We start from the raw sequence: 14,751 nt of genomic DNA, 5'->3' as shown, positions 1-14,751 counted from the left end.
AAGAGGGAAAGGTTGGGGCACAAACAACCAAATTTTGTTCTAAATGATTCCTGACATTTCAGTCATGTGATATTAAAACTATAATTTTATTCAGATTTAAAATTTTGAATCTTTATAATCTTTATAATGCTGTGTTCCAATCCATAAACACAATATATACCTTCATTTATTTAGATCAAAATTTTTCTCAGTCTCATGTCCTCCCAATCCTACCCTTCCTCCCTCTTCTCTCCCTATGCCCTTGATCCACTGATAAAGAAGACCCTCCTCCCCTTCTATTTGACCCTAGCCTATCAGGTCTCATCAGGACTGGTTGCATTGATACAAATTGAATAAATTGTAATAAATGATAATAATAAATAATTTTCTTAGCCAGTTTTTATGTTTTTCAATGCATGTATTATATTTCTTTTGCTAGATTTCTTCCTATTTTATGGTTTTTGATGCTAAAGTTTTATTAACTAGAACTTAATTTTTTTTTAGATTTATTTATTTGAGGTATATGAGAGTTTTTGCCTGCATGTAAATGTTTGTGTACTTATGTCTGGTACCCAAGGAGATCAGAAAAGGGAATCAGAACTAGTGTGGATATGATGAACATACATTTTACACATCTAAAATTGTCAAAACAGAAATAAAAAATATTCTAAAAAATAAATAAACAAAAATGATAAAACTCTAGGCAGTTGTGATTTTGTTATATGTAACTGTTACAGGGTGAACTGCATCCCCTCAAAATTTATATATTGAAGTCTGAACCCCTAGTACTTCAGAATGTGACTGTATGCAGAAATAAGCCATTCTAAAGAGGTAATTAAGGTAAAAGGGTAATTAAGGTAAAAAGAGGATGGGCTCTAAACCAAAGTGCCTGATGCCCTTTAAGAGAAAATCTAGATGCACTAAGAGTACACAAAGAAAAGGCTACAGGAGAAGGCTGTGTGGTAAACCATGAAGAGCAGTTTAGGGAGAAACCAAACTTGCTGACTCATTTCAACTAATTAAACTCCGGTACCAGGAGAAAAACTTTTATTGTTTAGGCCATCTTGACTGTCTTTTTTTTTTTTTTTTTTGTATGTTGGTCCTAGCAGAGACAGAAATTAGTAACAGACTAATGTTACTGATCTATCACAATACTATACAGGTTATTACTGATCTATTACTGATCTATCACAATACTAATACAGGTTACACATCTCTGTCTCAAGAGGTAGGAAGTGTCATACATTCTTATAAACCAAGTGCCCCGCTCAGTAATTAGGACATGACAGTCATAAGCACTAACAGAAATAAATATGAGTTTGGTTAAGTCTGAAACTCCTGAGGCACACTATGACAAAGTTGGAAATGTACTACAGACAGCTCCAACAAATGAATGACTCTGAGGACTCTGATACCATGCAATTGGTACAAAATGTTAGAATTCTGTGAAAACTATAAGATTAAGGATGAAATTTCAGCAAAGTTGGTCAAATGATGATAGGTCTAAGAATTAATTGTCCTAAATGTAAGGGAAGGCTGCAGAGTAGTCAAACTTAATTCATCTTGTTCCTATCCCTACAATAATAATTACAGTCAAATGGCTGGTCCAGTTCACATTTAGAAGCTTCAAGTTAAATTTCTCATCACTTCATATTTAATTTCTACCACATTATCCTTGTATAAGATAATCTGGTAAACACGTAGTCACATTCCAGACTTTTACCTTCCCCATATAAGTAGTTCCTACATGACCTGAATAGCCATGTATTCTGCCAAGAACACTATAAACATTTAAATCCTCATGGGAGCTTCTAAAAGTAAGACAACATTCATGCAATTTCTACTTGCTGTTTCACAGGTACATACATAACAAGTGGGTCTCCTTCTAAGAAAGAAAGAAAAAAAAAAAGATTCTTTTGTTGACTAAAGATATAAGAAAGGTGGGGTGCGAACCAGCTGAAATGAAGTTCCTGAACTGTAACAGTCCTTGTATTGATCTTTAAAGAGCAGAGAAGGAAAGTCTCAAGTATATTACATAAGCTCTCCCTTGAAAATAAAAAAGCCACGGCCTCCAGTAAACCATCACACTCTACAGTGAAAGGTTGTATGGCACCAGAAAGCATTGCTTATTCCGTGAAACTAGTCCTTATATCAACAGGGTTATAATAAATTTTCTAGGGAGAAACTGGATTTATTTCCTCAACTAGCTTCCTCCAAAAAGCATTTAGGTTCATTTTCATAGTCCCTAGATTTATTTCCAAATACGTTTAAATTTAAAGTGTGATCCAGGAACTGTAATAAACCAAGTGTGGGTCATTCTACAGAAAATATGTACGTACACACTATAAAACCACAAACAAGCTACAATTTAAATAATGATGATAATATAAAAATAAAAGTAGAAATATAATATAAAAATATAAAATATAAATATCAACAGCCAAACTTTATGGAATACTTCCCAAACTCAATAAATTATACTAGGAGCTTAAGACATCTCATTTGAACCAAAACAGAAATACCATAAGATTCAAAATAATACACCTTCTTATTTAAACCTTACAACAACCCCACATAAAGAATTCTACTGTTATCCCTACTATATAGAAGGACAACAAAATTTAGAAAACTTGACTGATTACAGTTAAAGGAAAAAGAGAAGCATAGGTCTAAATATAGAGCTCATATTCATGCTATGCCATGCCAGAAGCTGAGGGCACAAGCTTAACACAGCTACTCCATCTGATCCCATTTGAGGGACAAGTTAAAGGAATGAAAGGGACCATTACATTTAGACTGTTTGTCACTGATGCAGACAACATATGCACTAGAAGCAGAAAATACCCTCACTACTACACTAGTTAACAGAGGCTCTCTTGCTGTTTATATTTTTCAACATTTTAAACGAATTTAACAGTACTGATTAAAAACCTTAAAAGATGTACATTCTTTGATCCAGAAATTTCACTTTAATGAATTTTATCCTAACAAAAATATGAGGATATACATTCAACTTTATTATAATTTTTATTTGGGAGGTACTTAGGGATGAAATTTAGGGCCTCACACATTTTAGGAAAGCCAACTACTGTGCTATATCTTCAGTTATTATTGTTGTTGCTATTATTGTTGTTTTATTTTGAGAGTTTTTAAGTTCCTGGAATTAAGAGATCTGTTAAGAGCCATGTTATAAAATACTTGTTCACATTTATAATAAAGGAGAAAAGAACTAAAAGACCTAACATGTCCAGGAATAAGCCATTACCATATCATAGCTATATATAATTTTTAAATGTGGGACAAATCTATTCATTAATAAGAGTTTGAAAATGTTAAAAGAATAATATATATACAAGAATTACATCATTTTATAGCAAAGGGGTGTATAAAAATGTTCAACCTTAGCCATCAGGAAAATGGGAATTAAAACTACACTGAGTTTTTTCAACCCATTCAGAATGGCTATAACAAACTGGTTACACTGTGAATAAAGAAGAACGCTTATCGATGCTGGGAAAAATGTAAACTTGTGCAACCACTATAAAATACACGAATACTGTAGTCCCTCAAATAAACTAAAAATAGAACTACCATATGACACAAGCATATACCCAAAGAAACCTAAATCACAACACCACAGACACTCACATAACCATGTTTACTGCAGCACTATTCATGGTCGCCAGGGACTGGGACTAGCCTAGATGTTACCAAGAGGTAAATGAATGAAAAATGTATAGACACACAATGGAGTTTTATTTATACACAAAGAATGATTTATTTGTTTTACTTTATGGGCATCGGTCTTTGGACTGCATGTATGTCTGTGTAAAGGTGCTGGATCTTTGGAACTAGAGTTAAAAGAATACCTCCAACCTACAGAACAGAAAAAATCTGATACATGGTGTTGGGCATGGTGACACATGACACTAATTCCAGCACTCAGGAGACAGAAGCAGGTGGATCTCTGCGAGTCTCAGACCTGCCTAATTTACATTACTGAGCTCCAAGTAAGCCAGGCCTATAGAGTAAGATCCTGTTGTTTTTTTGTTTGTTTGTTTTGTTTTGTTTTCAAGAGTTTTAAAAAATAAACTTATTCTCTCCCAAGTTCCACAAATTAATAATCCTGTGTTTAGTGGCAGTACTGTCATCAGTTGTCTCATCAGTTGTCTAAACAAACAAATTTTAAGTAATATTCTTTTGCTAAAGATTCTATCAATCTGAACAAAACTGCAATCCAATATAAAAAGTAAAAGGAAAATAGAAACTAAATCCTGGACAAAATCATAGTTCCTGAAACTGTAAAACCTTCTGCCTTAAGTAAGCACAGTGTTTCCAGATAGGTTATTAAGTGTTCCTAGACACATTCATTTATCAATCTGAAACAGGCACACTTTAATGTTGCCTTAAGTATCCTTACCTCCAGGGTCCTTGTCTGGATTGTACTCTAAAGCATTGCTGCAGATGAGATCAATATCTTGCAGGAAATCTTTAGCCGTTAGGTAATTATGTTTATCGATTTTAGTTATTACTGTTGATAAATCCATTGGTTCTTTGATTACTTCAAGATAATCTGAAACCTATAACAAACAGGACACTTTAATGAAAATTACATCTGGCTTTTCATATGCTTTAGCTCATAAAAGCACAAATTAAAAACAGAATACTTTAAAACGTAAATCTCAGTAGTTAAAATTATAGAAGAGTAAAATTATAATGCTATTTATGTTACTTAGTCTACTAAAGTTACTATCTGGCATACTTTCCATGAAAAGCTTCTTGAAATCTGAAAGCCAACAGTTAGTTTTTTGGATTTTAAATCCTTTGGGTTTATCTAAGAAGAAATATGTGGGTAAAGTACCCAATAAGCATCACTAAGTATGTTAACTCAAAAAAAAAGAGAGAGAGAGAGAGAAAGAAATAAGAAAAAGAAAAATAATAAGAGTCTTTTTCATGTAAATAGAAAATTTCTAGTATGTGTTTTCAGTTTTTCAAATTTTTCTTTTTATGGCTTTATAAGGTGAGCCATTTCATGGAAAGTATTTTCTACTCCTTTGGAGTCATTACACACATTTTTGAGTGAATTATATAAGTATATAAAGGGTTTGCTGGACTTTTATCCACATGTAAATATTCCACAGTGAGACATTAAGTTGGGATTTATACAGTAAATAAGAATCAGCAACCTATGCTTCCTGTTTTCTCAAGTGGAAACCTCAAATCAAGCAGTGATCACAAAAGCAGTTTCAGCAATTCCTAAAACTGGCTTAGGACCAACTTCTGGGAAGCCTTTGCTCTCTGGAACTGTGGGTTTATTTTCTTATAGCTTCTGAGAGCACTGATGCCGTGATTTCAAGTTTACGAACAAGCACATGCATAGCCATTCATATGATTTTTATATATGCTTTTCAAATTTTAAGGTCATTCATAAGGCGTGGCTTCTTGTCAGCGTTAGGGGAATTTTATATAGGCAATAGTGGAACTATTAATTGGACTCTCAGATCTGGCCTTGCTATAAAAGTGGAAACAGAAATATTAATAAACAGAAAAGGCACTTTTAAGTTTTATACTACTCATAGTATAAAATTTTAGTTCATGCTTAATTTTAAATTCAATATGCAGTTGACTTTATATTTAAGTTTACTTAACTAGTTTTAAATATACATTTTATATTTTAAAAATATAAATTAAATTATATTTAATTTATGTTTATATGTGTGTGTGTATTTATTTATTTATTTATTTATTTATTTATTGGTTTGGTTATTGGTTTTTTTGAGACGGGGTTTCTCTGTGTAGCCATTGCTGTCCTAGAATTCGATCTGTAGATCATGCTGGCCTTGAACTCACAGAGATCTACCTGTCTCTGCCTCCTGAGTTGGGATTAAAGGTATGTGCCACCACCACCTAGCCTTATACTTTTATGTTTTAAACTACTTAGGAAATCCTTACCATGATTTATAAAACTTACATTCTCTTAAAAACAGATGACAATTAAAAATTGCCAAAATTTTGTGATTAGGAAGAAAAAAGTTTCTTGAGGAAGAAGTAAAATAGTTTATCCAGCATGGCAGGCTGGCTCTTCTGTTAAGTGCCAGATTCCAAATATACTCAGACGGAGTGATTTGTTTGTTTGTTTGTTTGTTTGTTTGTTTAAAGCAATCTTTAGGACTGGGTTATTGCTTGGTTGGCACAGCACTTGCAAGATCCTGGGCTCAATGCTTAGTACCATTTTTAAAAAATCTTTAAAATTAGCTGATAGTTTCAGATGAAAACATTAAAAGGAAAAATATCCTCTACAAATCTGTGTGTGTGTGTGTGTGTGTGTGTGTGTGTGTGTTTCCTTAAGCTAAAAGCATTTATTAGGCATATCTTACATGGTCCTGTTATTCCAGTGTTAAGAGGCAGAGGGTAGCTACAATGGAAAGGATGAAAAACTGGGTTTTCAAGCATTGTGGTCATGCCTCTAATCCCAAAATATGGGAGCTGGAAGACTGAAAGTTCAAGTCATCTAGGTCTAAATAATGAGACTGTCTCAAATTAAAAATAATAATAATAATAATAATAAAAGACTATGGGCTTTAAATTTGAAAAAACTTTTAAAACTTGGCTATGTCACTAGATAACTTCCTTAACTGTAATACTGGAAAAGTATTGACCTTCCACGGTTTTTGAAAGTATCAAATGGACAATACTACACATTGTAGATAAACATTCAAATAAAAACTATGAAAGTTCCTCTAATCCAAAAGAAAGGGAAGATGTATATTTTCAGACTTGTTGGAGGGAAAATGTAAGGCTAACTCATTCTTCCCAGTCACAGATGACGTAATGGTTCCAAAGGAATCTGCTCAAGTCCAAAACACAGATTTCATAATTAGGACACAACATTAAACTTTGAATCACTTTATAATTTAAATAATCTTAATGACAAAAAATAAAGAACTAAACACCAAAACTGCTCAAACATGGAGTCTGAACTATAAGGAGAAGGCCAGTAAAGAGTGTGCTCATTCACACTATATTATCCCAGGATAAAAGTTTTTTCTGAATTGATGGCACTCTTGTTTTTCCAACTGGAAAATTCCTTTTCTCACCATCACAAACCAAGTTCCCACGATTACACAAACAAAACACATACAAAGTGAGGAATTTTCCATTGGGAGCAGAGAAAACAGCTTTAGGAGCATGGCATGTGCTTAACTTCCAGCAGCATCTCAGCAAGAGGCCTTTTTAAGTAGAAAGACAGCACAGCAGGAGGCTTAACCACCTCTTCTCACAAACAGTTAAGGAAATGCCAACAGTGGTCCAATGGGTTGACACCAACATACTTTTAAAGCAGGATTTATCCTGGAATAAAAATAGTCTATTTTGGACATTTCATAAAAGCAAATTTTATTCCTCCTCTTAAGTTAAAGAGTAGGTGATCGCAGAGAACAATAATAATTAAGAGAATGTATACAAATTGGTCACTAATTTCACTCAAGTCACCAGATGTTTGCTGGTGACTCTGGTAGTTATTACATGGATTTAAATTTTATAGGCTAGGGGTAATATTCATCCATGCCTTTGTTTTTTTTCCTTCCAAAAAAGATGTCAATATTTTTTTTCTTTTAGCCAGTTCAACTTCACTGTTTGCACACTACTGAAACAAGACCTCTTCAATATCCACCGGTTTGCTGAAGATGTTAAAGCGTTTATCTGTGGCCAGCCTCTTGGTAACATCCCTGAGGAACAACCGCAATTCTCTTAATGTATTTTCCTCCTGGTCTTCCATCCGATTTTTTTCTGATTCTGACAACTGGCGAGGGGGAGAAGGTAGTGCGAGTGGAAGTACTTCCATAGCACGAAGAGCTTAAAAAAAAAAAGTTAAGATTTAGTATGGTAAGCCAGGACTCAATTGGTCTTCTGGCTTTCTCCTAAAATAATCTTTAAGGAAAAGGAAAATTACAATTATCTTTAACCATGACAATTTAATAAGTAAACCTTCAAATGGAAATTAAAATGAATTAAGAGTAACTTCACCTCATTAAATAACTCACAACAGGTCTCCTAGGCCTATAAGAATTCTACCTTCGTATTCTGAGAACCACAAGTAGAGACAGTGTGCATACACATGCATGCATGTGTCTGGGCCAAAGGAGAGCACCAGTGTCCTCCTGTACCATTCTCTGTCTTATACCTTCAAGGCACAGTCTCTCACTGAAGGTGAAGCTTACATTTTTCAGTGAGAATGGCAGCCAGGAAGCCTCAAAGACCCTTCTGTTTCTGTCTTCCTCCACACTGGGGTTACATGTAATACTGGACCATTCCCAGTCTGTACATGTCCTGGTGCTAGGACTCTGAATTCCAGCCTGCATGCTTGAACAGCATGTGCTCCTAACCACTAGGGCATCTCTACAATCTCACAAAACAGAAAGCTTAAAATAAATAAATAAATAAATAAATAAATAAATAAATAAGGCCATGGAAGAGATGGAATACCAGACCAAAGATTCATATGTAGTATCTATGGTATTATTATATACCTAAAACAAACTAAACATCTTTTTAAGACATTAATTTTCTAATGACAATATCCTCTAATTCTTTTAAATATTTTCCTGTCAAAACAGATGAACACAGACTATATAATATTAAGCAAGGTCACCCAATCATAGAAGAAAAACCTACATGGTCTCCCTCACACATAGATGCTAGCCTATAATGCATCTATATATTTTTAAAATGTACACATGGGTACAAGATGTAGAAAGAAGAACAAAAAGGGTAGTGAGTATTAGGTGGTGAGGAAGAACAGATCACATGAGTTGTGAAAAAATATAAAGCTATTTTTCTAGTTTTAACTTTGTTGTGGATTTTATTTGTTAATTTTCTTGTGGCAGATAAATGCATAAAACTGTACTGACAGTGAAAGTGTAAAATTTGAAATAAAGATCCACTGCCTCAGAACGGTTTTAACTGGATAGTAGGTCACTGGAATGTACCAGCTTTGGGTCTGGGCAAGTGTTTGTTTGAGTGGCTGTTAAGCTACTTATATGGTGTTTTTTTTATTTCAAATTCATTATAATAATGTAATTTTTATATTTTTTAAAAGGAAATATCACAGAGAAAAAAGTTATAGAAACTTTTCCCATTGATGAAATGTTGTAAAACCACAATATCCTAACAAGGATGCTGATGTTGTTAAAACTATCAAGTTATAAGACATTTCCATCACCAAATATAATTATTTCATGTATTTACTTACCATCTATGTACTATAAATCATTTGCCTAGTTTGGAATGTTTTATTTTCTACTGCAAAGTGCTGAAAGATATTTATATAGTCTTCATCATATTCCTTTGTCAGGTGTATGAATTCAATTACAAGACTGTCTTTCAAGCCTGTCATGGCAGCACAGCCTTTAATCCCAGTAGATGGCAGAAGCAGACAGATCTCGGTTGAGCTGGAGGCCAGCCTGATCTACAGAGGGAGTTCCAGAATAGCCAGGGACTGTTCTGGGGAATGGGGGATAGGGAGAAAACTGATAATCTGAATATTTCTTAATTCCTTTACATCTCTTTTCTTAGAAAGCTTTGGGATTTACCAGTATGTTTCCTTCGTGGTGGTGCCATTGATGCCTGATGGAGAATAAGTTCTTGGAAAAATTTTCTTCGATCCTCTTCAATAGGCCTTTGAACATATAATACCTCTTCGTACTGTATTCTAAAGATACATTTAACCTATATATACATACATACACAAACAGAGAATTCAGAATTAAAAGCACAGATATTAAATCAAATTATAATCCCTTCCATTTCTAGTACCATTCTCAATATGCATAGAACATCCATTCTGTGGACAAAAGGTTTGACTTCATAAACTAACTACAAAGAAAAAAAAATGTCCAGTTGTCCAAATCATTAAAAAGTAATAGTATATATGTAAAAATCATCAGATAAAAACAAACTGGTCATAATAGATTTTTAGAAATAATCTCTAAGATCTATTACATAGCACCAAAATGTAATTATTTAGGACCAACAATAAAGAGCTGGAAGCTTGGTAACAATAACTTTTTTAATCTACATATTTCTTTATATCTCCCACCCTCTGTTATTTTTCTACCAAATCTATTTCATTGTATCCTCTGGAATAGAATGAAATATTGTATTCCAAATCTATTTCATTGAATCCTCTAGTTGTGCCATCAATAATCTATAGACTTTTAAACATTTCACAGACTATCCCAGTATACAACCTTACATGAAAATTTGTGTAAAAGTAAGTCAGTAGTTTTCATCTCTCAGCATCTACTGTCTGCGGATTAACTGCCCTTCATCTGCTTCCTACTCTATCAAGACTTTCAATACACAGCTCTCCCTTCCAAGATACGCTACTTAAATCCTCTTTACACCATTCACATTTGTCACACTGCCTTTGAATTTTTTTTGTTTGGTTAGTTGATTGGTTGGTTGGTTAGTCAGTTTTAAGTCTAACTTCTACCTTCTAGACTCCAACCTCTGATAAAAAGCTTTTCTTATTGGTTCAATTATTTCACCCATTTTATGGTTTGCCTTTCACTCTATAAAAGTACCCATTGATGTGTAAAAGTTTTTAATTTTTGCAAGATCTAACTTATTTATTTTTAGTAATTTTTTTGTTTGTGTTTGCCTTTTTGGTGTCATGTCCAAGAAACTCACTGTCAAATATGGTGTCAGGAAGTTTTCTACTATGCTTACTTCTAAGAGTCTTTAAAGTTGTAGCTTTTATATATCTTTGATTGTTTGGGTTAATTTCGCATTTTGTGTTAGATAAGAATTCAGCCTCAATTTTTTTAGCATGTAGAATAGACCTTCCCCGATTTACTAGTCTTAAAAACCTTGACATTTGATGGAATTTGTATGTGTGCGCATGTGTGTGTGCCTGCGTACATGAGTGCATTTATGTGTGTGTGGTTGCACATATGCCACAGCATGCCTGTAGAAGTCAGAAGACAACTTCTGAAAGTCAGTTCTTTTCCTTCCACCACATGAGTGGCTCAAACACAGGTGGTCAGTCTTGGCAGCAAGTGCTTTTACTTACTGAGCCCACTGTATTTCCATACTATTAAGTTATAAGAATTTTCATGCTCTGTATGCATTTTTGCCCTCACTGCTTTTGATGATAGCCATATGGAGCTATGCTGAAAATAAACACTCTTCACCCCCCCAAAAAAAAGAATTTTCATGCATTTAATGTTATTTATCAGATAAGTAACCTATTTGAAATTTTTTCTACCAGTTTCTGGCTTGCTTTTCATTTTTAGTGGAATCTTTTTGGTAATAAAGTTAATATTTCTTTTATATTCTACTAATGTGGCTTTTCAAAAAAAGATTTTATTATTTTGTGTATATATGTGTGAGTGTGTGTTTATGACAGAAAAGGGTGTCACAGGCACTTCAGCTAGTGTTACAACTACTTATGAGCCTATTAAAGCAGGTGCTGGGAACTGAACCCAGATCTTCTGTCAGAGTATGGGCATCTCTCCTTTAACCCCGTGTTACATTTCTATAATATTTTAACTTTTTCAGTGTCTCTCTTCCCTCCAAATTTTAATTCCTGTAAAGCAGTGATAATGTATTTTCCTCATACTCAGTTCACTCACTAAGTAGAGATTTACTGTGCTTGAAATACATGTGTGCATAAATGTCTATATGTACACACACACACACCAGAAACTACACTAGGTAGTTAACTACATATTGTTGTTAAAAGGGTAAAAAAAACAGACAGCACCTGCCTTAAGTAAATTCAGACATATGAAGACATCACACAGCAACAAACAGGCACCTTAATACGTGTGTGAGAAATGAACAATGGCCTTAACTGATGTAGACAAAATTTGGTATCTCCCTGACCACTCATCACACCTAAACATTACATCAGAAAACTGCATCTACAGCATCTGTTCAGAGGGGCTGGAGAGATGGCTCAATGGTTAAGAGGACCCAATTTCTTCTTCTAGGGCCCAATTTCAATTCCCAGCATCAACATGGCAGCTCACAACTGATTTTAATTCAAGTCTAGGGGATCTGAGGTCCTCTTCTTGGCTCTGTAGACACCAACCACAAAAAAGGCATATGTGCTGATAAAACATCCATACATATAAAGTAAAAGAATTATTATTAGCACATGGTCTTTGGAGCCAGAGAAACCTGAGTGGTAATCTATGTTCTGACTAAACAGCAGTAAGACTCCAAGTAAGGTTCTACAGTCCATTAGCCTCTCTTAGTACAGAGCAATGATTTTTTGACCAAACATTTCAAAGATAAGTCACTTGAACAAATTTCCTCAAAAGTAAGCATATTCATTTAACACAGTATTCTAGTAAAACAGCATTTCTATTATAAAATATATACACACTAAGTACTTAAGATAATATAGAATTAACATCAATACAAGTTCTAATGTTGTTCTGGGCTACTTGACTAGAAGATAGAAACATTAAAAGAATACAAAGGGGTTCTAAAAATTGGCAATCATTTTTACTAGCAACACACAAGTCCCATGGAAATAATTCTTTTAAAAATAGAGCAGAACAGCCAGGCGTGGTGGCATACACTTGTAATCCCAGCACTCAGGGAAGCAGAGGCAGGTGGATCTCTATGAGTTTGAGGCCAGCCTGATCTACAGATTAAGTCCAGGACAGCCAAGGCTACACAGAGAAACCCTGACTCAAAAACAAAACAAAACAGAACCAGGAAATGTAGCTCACATTTAGGAGGGTAAGGTAAAAGGACTGCCACTAGCCAGGGATACAGCGAGGGAGAGAAGAAGGGAGGGAGGGATACATGGATGGATACATACAAGCATACATACATATATACCATACATTCATAAAATAGACAAAAACCTTTTCCATGTATGACTACAACAGTACTTATTACAGAGTATTTTTAATTCCACAATTTTACAATCAGTATATAGAGAATTGACATAATCTTCATCTCAAAAATATCTCTAAAATTAAGAATACATTATGAATGCCTACATGCTTCATAAAAGCGTAAAATACAGGTAATACAAAAGAAAAAGAAGCTAAAATTTCAGGTTCAATGCTAACAAACTTCTGTTTCAACTACTAATTAAGGATAATCAATTAGCACCTTAGTTTTTTCTGACTACTACATACAGCAAAACTACGCTCTCTATGATGATAAACTAAAAATTATGATTAATAGTCTTCATATTATATCAGATACTAAATAATCAAAGTCTGTTTGTAACAGATAAATGGCTTAGCAGTTAAGAGTGGGAGGACCCAAATTCAGTTCTCAGTGCTTCTGTCAGACAGCCTTAAACTAACTGCTTGCCACTCCAATTTATTTTATGAATTACTGTTTGTCAGTATGCAGAGAGCTAGAGAGGTAGCTCAGTGGTGAAGAGCACTGGCTGCTCTTTCAGAGGACACAGGTTCAATTCCCAACACCCGCATGGCAGTTTACAACTGTCTGTAACTCCAGTTGCAGCAGATCCAATAGTCTCATGTAGGCATACACCAATGCACAAGAAACTAAAATCATTTTTAAAAATTTATAATCAAGTTGTGCTAGTCACGGTACACCACTTTAACGCCAGCACTCCGGAGACAGAGAAAAGTGGATCTCTGTGAGTTCAAGACTAGCCTAGCTTGCAGAGCAAGTTCCAGGACAGCCAGGGCTATACATAGAAACTTTGTCTCAAAAAAGCAAAAAGATAGATAGATAGATAGATAGATAGATAGATAGATAGATAGATAGATAGACCCTAATTTTATTCTAATTAAAAGTTTTTTAACAATATAATAAGGTTGCTGGAGACATGGCTCAGCCATTAAAGGCTAAACTCACAACAATGTAATAATGCAAAATAGAAGTTAAAGTACTTCTTACCTCCTCAGGTAGCTCACTGTACATGATTTCAGAGGTAGACAATAAAAATATAGGTGAAAAGGACGGTATATCCTGCAGCAGTGTCAGAAAAGTTGCTCTCACAGTCTCACTGACAGCTTCCCACCAGTCACCAATATGAGGCATGTAAACAATGCTAGGTACTGTTCTTCGAGCTTCTCGAAATATCTACGGAAAGAATCAGTGTTTAAAAGCTCAAATTGAGTACTCTAAAGCCTATACAGCAACCCCTGCATACACTAAATATGTCCATCACCCGAACTTAATTTCTTCAAAATAGGATGCACAATACTATATATGTAACTCCTATGTACTCTTGCCTCATTACACACAAAAGAAGGTATTTGGTAATATATCTACTCCTATTCAGTATATATTAAAAGCACAAAAATAGAAAATTGTTTTATTTACCATGAACAGATAATAAGGCATACCACTATAAAAATATCCTGCAAACAAAAAATAAGCATACCATCCCCATCACCCTTATTAAGAATTATTAGTGAACTTTAGTAAGGAAGAAAAAAATCAGTATAGCTGAAGTACTTGAGAGAGTGCCTAAAAATCACTCAACACATAAATATGTTAACCAAGATGCACTACTCTAGAGCTTAAATTTAATGAACTTTCTGCTTAGACACTTATTCACCTGTTTCTATTACTTCAACTCTTCACAGTCACAAAATACTTAACTTCTCTAAAGAACAACAGTAAGTTAACAAGGAGCTCTGAGACACTCCACTGTCAGAAAATTCAAAATGGTATTTTTCCTCAGTTTTTAAAAAAACATACTTCCCATCACATTCTGCCAACACACAACAGCAAAATCCAGATTGGCTGTTAACTGCTATGCCA

The 14,751-nt window shown here is 34.2% G+C and overlaps 1 protein-coding gene across 2 annotated transcripts in view; it reads right to left on the bottom strand.

The window, feature by feature from the left end:
• Atad2b (ATPase family AAA domain containing 2B) overlaps positions 1 to 14,751 on the bottom strand; it is a 127,342-nt gene that overhangs the window by 24,790 nt on the left and 87,801 nt on the right. Inside the window, exons 19-22 of one of the 2 annotated variants that reach the window (XM_021644967.2) lie at positions 13,879 to 14,064; positions 9,570 to 9,705; positions 7,637 to 7,833; positions 4,400 to 4,559 (exon numbers count right to left, since the gene is read on the bottom strand). In XM_021644967.2, coding sequence (XP_021500642.1) covers positions 4,400 to 4,559; positions 7,637 to 7,833; positions 9,570 to 9,705; positions 13,879 to 14,064 — 679 coding nt within the window. The remainder of the gene's footprint in view (positions 1 to 4,399; positions 4,560 to 7,636; positions 7,834 to 9,569; positions 9,706 to 13,878; positions 14,065 to 14,751) is intronic. The other variant, XM_021644968.2, reaches the window with a different exon arrangement.

The sequence above is a fragment of the Meriones unguiculatus genome, chromosome 1, assembly GCF_030254825.1.
Source record: "Meriones unguiculatus strain TT.TT164.6M chromosome 1, Bangor_MerUng_6.1, whole genome shotgun sequence".
Lineage (NCBI taxonomy): Eukaryota > Metazoa > Chordata > Mammalia > Rodentia > Muridae > Meriones > Meriones unguiculatus.
The sequence above is the reverse complement of the archived record's forward strand: the minus strand, read 5'-3'. Positions and strand labels throughout refer to the sequence as shown.